Source organism: Eurypyga helias, unplaced genomic scaffold (assembly GCF_000690775.1).
Source record: "Eurypyga helias isolate BGI_N326 unplaced genomic scaffold, ASM69077v1 scaffold35807, whole genome shotgun sequence".
NCBI lineage: Eukaryota > Metazoa > Chordata > Aves > Eurypygiformes > Eurypygidae > Eurypyga > Eurypyga helias.
Window position 1 is genome coordinate 15814 of NW_010264276.1, and position 6524 is coordinate 22337.

The following is a 6524-nucleotide window of genomic DNA, read 5'->3' on the forward strand; positions in this document are numbered from 1 at the left end:
CAGGTCACACAAGTTCCTTATCTTCCCTTCAGCTCCTTGTTACCTCTGCTGAAAGACCTTCATGCCAGAATACAGCAGAATAATTAAATATTGCTGGTGGCACTTGGAGGTGGAGTTTCTGCTCTCCTGGCACACACAGCATGGCTGACAGGAAGGCGGAGGGGTAGCACAGCTTTTTGGGGGTTTTTTTAAGTGTTTTAAGAGAGCTCCAGGAAGAGTTTTCTCCAGCCTGGAGTCCTGCCACTGAAGGAATGACATCCTCTCCTCTACACAGATAAAAGTGACCAGAGTTCCTGCTGTTAAAATTCCACTGAAACTTGGCACAGTCACGGTCTACAGCTTGATTTGCTCTTTTGCCTTCACACAGCTGCAGACAGCACTGCAATACTGAATCTAAAAATCAAGCCCTGACTGAAATGAAACGTGCTACCAGAAAAAGAAACAGAACAATTAACAAATACCACTTGAATTAGCAAAGTACACTACGACAGCAACCCAGGGATTCTGTCCCATTGTCACAGTGTTAAATAACTGACGGATGGCTGTGCCCCTACCTCTTCTTATGCCCGTGCACACAAAGGCTTAAGGGCATCCCAGTACAGGACCAGTCCTTGCTGGATGAGAGTAAGATGCGGTATCATGTAGCCACGTGCTCAGAGAAATAATCTTCTATTATTCCAGCAATTCTTACGTACACATAGTAGCTAAAGACCAGAAAGTCTTTACCTTACGAGGGCTGTCCATAAAGGTGGGTGTGATAGCAATGCTCCCACTCTCCGAAGGCTGCCCAGAGCTCTTCCCAGACAGCATTGCTGCTTGCTGTTCCCCCAGTGTCCTGAAACAAAAGGAAGGAATCCAGACTTTGTTCAAACATACTCTCTGTGAGCTTCCACCTGAAAGCAACTGTTGCCTTCACTGTCTTCACTTCTGAAAACTGTTGTATTTTTAGATATTTGCTCTCCCACCCTGAAGCACAGAGTCAATCTCATGTTCTCTAAGTACTTTCTACCCACATAAACAACATGGACCATTGAGCTTACTCTGTTTTATTAGGCATGTGTAATACTGCCTGATCATTAAAAAGATTTCAAAATATCTCAAGTATTTAACAGCAACAGTGTTTTAAATCGTGTTTACAGCATATGTTGTACTAGTACTCCGAGTTCTTTGAACCATTCTAGATCAGTACTGAAAAAGAGCCTCAGAAGTTTCACTAGGTATTTTAAATAGCTTGTTTGCACTGATAATATCTATTTTCTTCAGGCTGTATTTGTAACCCAGTGTTTATACTGAGACCACTCAGCTGGTGCTGTGTACTTGTGTACACCTATGTGCTCATTAAGCTCTTATGTGGATACTCCTGTACTGGCAAATCACAAATCCAGTGTGCACTGGACTGAAATGCTACTTAAAAAGATGCTCTGCCTAAATCACTGGACATACACTTCTCTAGTCTCCAGGTTCTTTTCCAGTCTTTGGTATTCATTCTAATAATGGAAACATAATACAAGGAAGTCACAGGAAAAGCCCAGTATCTCCCCAGCCCTGCCACAAGGATACTAAAGCAGCAGGATCCCACATCCCTTTCTTCAAGGCAAAGGTCCCACATCTGCTTTAGCAGCCCCGGTGGAAGATAGGCAGGAAGGATGCTCTGGTGCTCTTCACACAGCCCAGCTGCAGACACTCACTTCTGACTGGCTTCCATCTCCAGCAGAGCTGAGAGAGCTGAGGTTCCTTTCTTCCCAATGGGAGGCCCAGACTGCTCCAGAGAATGGGTGGGAATTGGACCAGCAATCTGCAAGCCTTTCATGGCAGACCCTTTCTAACGAGGAAAAAATGAAAGCACAGACTTAGTTAGGTCAGGCTTAACTAGTGAGCAAGAAGGCAACACTTGGCGTCAGTCGGGCTGTACAGGCACACTTTCAAAAGGGAGTCAAACCATAGGCACACACGGAGTGGAATAGCCTAGTGTCTTGTGTGGATGCTGTTCCCAAAATCAAATGGGTGTTACTTTGGAAAAGGTGGATTTGTTCCAAAATAAATCACCCTATTTAGTGTATGAGTTGGAAGAGAATTTGATACACACAGGTTTCTCATCACTCTCCTGAAAATACACAATCATTCCCCTATGGCTGCAGCACACAGCCAACCCAGCCAGCAGTTTCCAGCTTAACTACCTCACAGACCCGTTTTCTCAGTTGCTTGCATCGCAAGGCGCAGTAATGTGGCCAGGCTAACCGTATCCACAGCACAAAGCAATGCACTTTGGGAAAGAGGGAGCATCAGCCTTGTCGTAAGAGAAGACCAGCTGAGCTAAAAAACAGGTGAAGGCATGGCTATGCTGCCCAGAACAGCTTGGCTTCTCGCTGAGTGAGCCAACTGTTCTGATTCTGCTTCACGGCCACGCCAGCAGGGGATACCCATTCCAGGTTAATTTAATTAATTAGCTGAAGAATAGCAAGGTGTCAACAAGGCCATGCTGTCTGAAACCTGAACCAGAATGTCAGTCAGCACTGCGCTTCATGTATGGACACCCACACACACACATCCCCCAGCTTGCTTGGGACCGCCGCAGGGTCTCTGCTAATGCCTCCTTACACGGTTCAGATCAACCTCAGCTTCTCACCCAGCTGAAAGCTGACTCACTCGAATCATTCGATCAGATCGATGGCGCCGACGAATGCGGTTCAAACCCTCCACAAAGCGAATGAATCCATCAAGGAGCTGCCACTCCTCCTCATCAGAACGGGGCTTGTCGCCGTACACATCGCAGTGCACTTCTCCTTCCATGATGCGCTTCGTGGCACTGATGCAGGCCGGCAGGAGCAGAAAGCGGGTCCTCCAAAATTTCAGGGACTCAATAAGGCTGAAGGAAGATGGAAGACAGGACAGAGTTTAGCACAGAATCCCATGATGAATCTTACAGTGGGTAAAATAATACGTATCTATCTGCTGTGAACCTCAGTGAGCATAGGGACAATCTCTTCTGCTGCCCAAGAGAACAAGAGAATATAAGCAAAGGAACGGGCAGCAATATCGGAATCAAAAGCAAGGCTATCTTCAGAGTAATTGTGTCAGAGAGAGATTTTCTTTTCTGTAAAAGACAGGCTACAAAGATTTTTTTTTTCTAAAAATAAGCAGAGAAAAATGGCAGACATTGGAGTAAGAGGCATTTTGATTGAGACCTGAAAAGAAACAAAGAAACAGAGAGGCTGGTTTTGATGAGAGAAGATATCAAAAAGGCTATTGACACTAGTGGAGATATTCCACATTGCTAATGGAATTCCACATGGCTTAGAAGTAGGACTACCATCAAGCTAAGCCCAGGACTCAAGCAACGCTCTACCAGATTCAAAACTAAATGGAAGTTTTGAGTCAGATCCAGAAATGAGTAAGAAGCCCAGAAAAGCATCTGTGTGGTACAAAACGCCATCATATTTCTTTGCATTTCTACCAGAGGGAAAAAAAAAAACCCACACTTCACAGTGAATCTTTCTGATCAAGACCTTGTATCAAAGATCAGATAATGCTTCAGCAACCCCGAGTCAGATTCCTCCAAGGCAGCAGCTGCTAGCACCATACGAGTGAAAGCAGGCCAGCTGCTCTCCTGGGGATACTGAGCGTTTGTGGGTTGAACTTGTTGGAGAAACTACAGGTCAAAAAGGAAAAGAGGCAATTAGGACACAGAACAGTCTGGATGGAAAAGGAGATCTCACCTGAAATCCTCAGAGCCAGCAGAGCAGATATACTGATCCAAGTAATTCCACTTGTACTCTTCCAGTCTCTCATGGGAAAATTCAACCCAGCAAGAGACAAATTCAGAGTCAGAGTGTGAGGGGCACAAGCTGTAGGTGTAGTTTATCTGAGCAGATTCGTACGGATACCTCAAAGAAAATGCAAACATTAATCTCATCAATAGCAACGCTCCTTTTTCTTCTCCTAAAGAGACAGAAGGTTCTACGGTGCCTTCTTTCAAACAAGCACAGGCAGCTTTTCATCTGAATGCTGACAGCAAACTGCTCAGCCAGAGAGATACTCACTTTGGCAGGTATCGAGTCACCGTGATTATTTTGTCTTTTAACGTCACTTTGTGGAAAGTACGGCCCATGCTCAGCCAGTACTGATCTTCTTCCTCAGGTCGATTTCTTGATACAAGACCTAATTGTCAAAAGCAAAACACACCCCCTTTCAGCTTACTGCAGCAGTCAGAACTCTGCCAAACTGTACCTATAGACAGAGACTCCAGAATTGCGCTTCTGAACTCAAGACAAACTACAAGCCACCTTCCAGGCCACCTTTTTAAGGGACATATGCACAATGGCCTATTGTTCTTACAGTTAAGATTTGCTGGTATCACACCCGAAGAAGAAGGGCATACACAATTCATACACCACCAATACAGACACCTCTAGTCAGGACAACTAGCAAACAGACAATATGAAGCGTTGAGAAACTGGTGGGTATGGAGCTGGGCTCCACTTTCACTTCTCTGTGCTTCATTCCTGGAACTGACCACTTAAGCTTGGCACTTTACCAATGGAGCCCCGCAGCTCATTCCCAAACCAGGGAATAACAGCTATATCCTATTCCAGCGTCCTCCCTGTTCTCCCAACACTGCATCACAGACTTATCTAGAGGTTATCCAGAAAAAAAGTCAGAAGTCAAACAGCAAGTCGCATTCTCTCAAGGGAATAGGAGACCCTCTCAACCCACTCCAGTCCTCTGAGGTTTAGTTAGATTCAGCTGACTCATGGTTTCAGGACAATGAAGCTTTATTTATCTGGGACCAGCTATTTTAGAGTTAGGAAACTGCTTCTAGCTACTGTGCTGGGTTCAGCCAGGAAAGGGGTAAATCTCTTTACTGTGGCTGCTAGAAAGCTGTGTTCCTGGATGCAGGGAGCAGTACTGATAAGTTCTTAGCTGGCACTGAGGAATGTCTGTACCAGTTTCAAGGTCTTTCCTCCGCTTCTGATACTGCAGCTGCGTTCCCAGCTCTCGCGGTCTCGCTACAAAGAGTGCTGGGACATAGAGTTCAGACACCTGACAAAAAAACTGGCCAAAGAGGTATTTCATCCATAATACGTCATGCTGGGGGCAGAGACGAGGAGGGGGTCCAGTCGCCGTTGCTCTTCCTCCCTGGCTCTCTCCGGTTCGCTCCCGTGCGCTTGGTGGTCCTCACCCTGACTCCTGCGTTGGCTGCTTCGCTAACTCCTGTGCTGGCTGGTTTGTGAGGGAGTTGGTGGGTTTGTTTAGCTTTCCCGGGCTGCTGTCGCTGTTGGGGTTTTTTCTGAATCTGCCGCGGCAGCGCTCGGGCTCCGGCCTGCGGCCCTCGGCCTGCGATCGCTCTCGGGCTCTCTGGGTCTGACTCCCACTGCTCAGCACCTGTTGTGCATCGGTCGGTGGGCGGTGAGGAATTGTGTCATGTTGTATCGTACTGTATCATATGTTTTATTTTCTATTGCTTTGGTTATTTGTTATTAGTGGTACTTGTATATATGAATTTGGATTTAGTTAGTAAATAGTTCTTATCTCAGTTTTACGAGCTTCCTTATTTCTTTTTCCTCCAATTGGTCCCCTCAACTGGGGGAGGGGAGGGGGATTTGTGAGAGCGGCTTCGTGGTGTTTTGCTAGCCGGAGTTAAACCACGACAGCTACATACATTTGGGAGCTCTGGGTCTGTCTTCTTCTAGAGGTGTGCCTACGCTGCAGTTAGCATGTGAACTGTGTTCAGATGCATCCCCCCAAACGTCACTCAAGCCACATTTCATTTGGGTTCACCAGCATCAATATGAAGCCGGTTTCTTATTACAGTTCAAAAACCTGGCAGCTGTCCCTTCACGGTGCAGCTGAGTTGTTTGTGTTGGCCCAGATCAGGCTCCCTCCCAGCAAAGATTCGCATATAACAACCACCACACGGAAAGAAAAAAAGGAAAAAAGAGGGCTTCCAAGAGCATCTATGCCCGATTCATAGAAGTTACTGGGATTGGCAGAAGGAAGGACGGCAGACTGAGCTGTCAAGACAGAGTCACTCACCTCGGCTGTAGAGGGGACTGCTGCTGAGCGGGGGTGGCACAGTCGCGGCTGGTTTCTGCGGTTTGGATTGCACAATAATTTGATAGCCTTGCATGAGACGCTGACAAATAAACTCCTCAAACACCTGTTGGGCTGTCATCTGCACTCCTTCCTCATCTCTCCTGAACACAAAGGTTAGGGAGACTAGAATAAGGAAGCTGACCACACACCTATTCTTAGCTCGGTGTTTCCTAACTGAGGAGTTACGCCTGCTCTGAGCTCTGTGCAAGTGGAGCCCTCTGCCTGTGAGCACCAGCCTGCAGGAACAGGAGAGAAACTGGGCGCCTTGCTGTGTCAAACAAGTGACCATTAGCTGTCTGGCAGTACTTATGAAGGCCTTTGAAAAGTTTTGCAACTAGTAACAAATTGGCTGAGAACAGTTATTAAACTTCCAGTGAATTTACCCACAATCGCTCTTACAGCGTTTTGCAGAGATTCTCAGTGCAGTTGGT

The 6524-nt window shown here is 46.5% G+C and overlaps 1 protein-coding gene across 1 annotated transcript in view; it reads right to left on the reverse strand.

Moving 5' to 3' along the window:
• The window catches only part of LOC104513102 (DEP domain-containing protein 5-like), a gene marked incomplete at its 5' end in the record, with an annotated part of 21255 nt that extends 15061 nt beyond the window's left edge, over window positions 1-6194 (reverse strand). Inside the window, 6 exons of the mRNA XM_010156338.1 lie at window positions 727-835; window positions 1689-1822; window positions 2647-2866; window positions 3717-3884; window positions 4041-4158; window positions 6034-6194. Of these exons, the coding sequence (XP_010154640.1) occupies window positions 727-835; window positions 1689-1822; window positions 2647-2866; window positions 3717-3884; window positions 4041-4158; window positions 6034-6194 (910 nt within the window). The remainder of the gene's footprint in view (window positions 1-726; window positions 836-1688; window positions 1823-2646; window positions 2867-3716; window positions 3885-4040; window positions 4159-6033) is intronic.
• Between the last annotated feature and the right edge of the window lie 330 nt (window positions 6195-6524).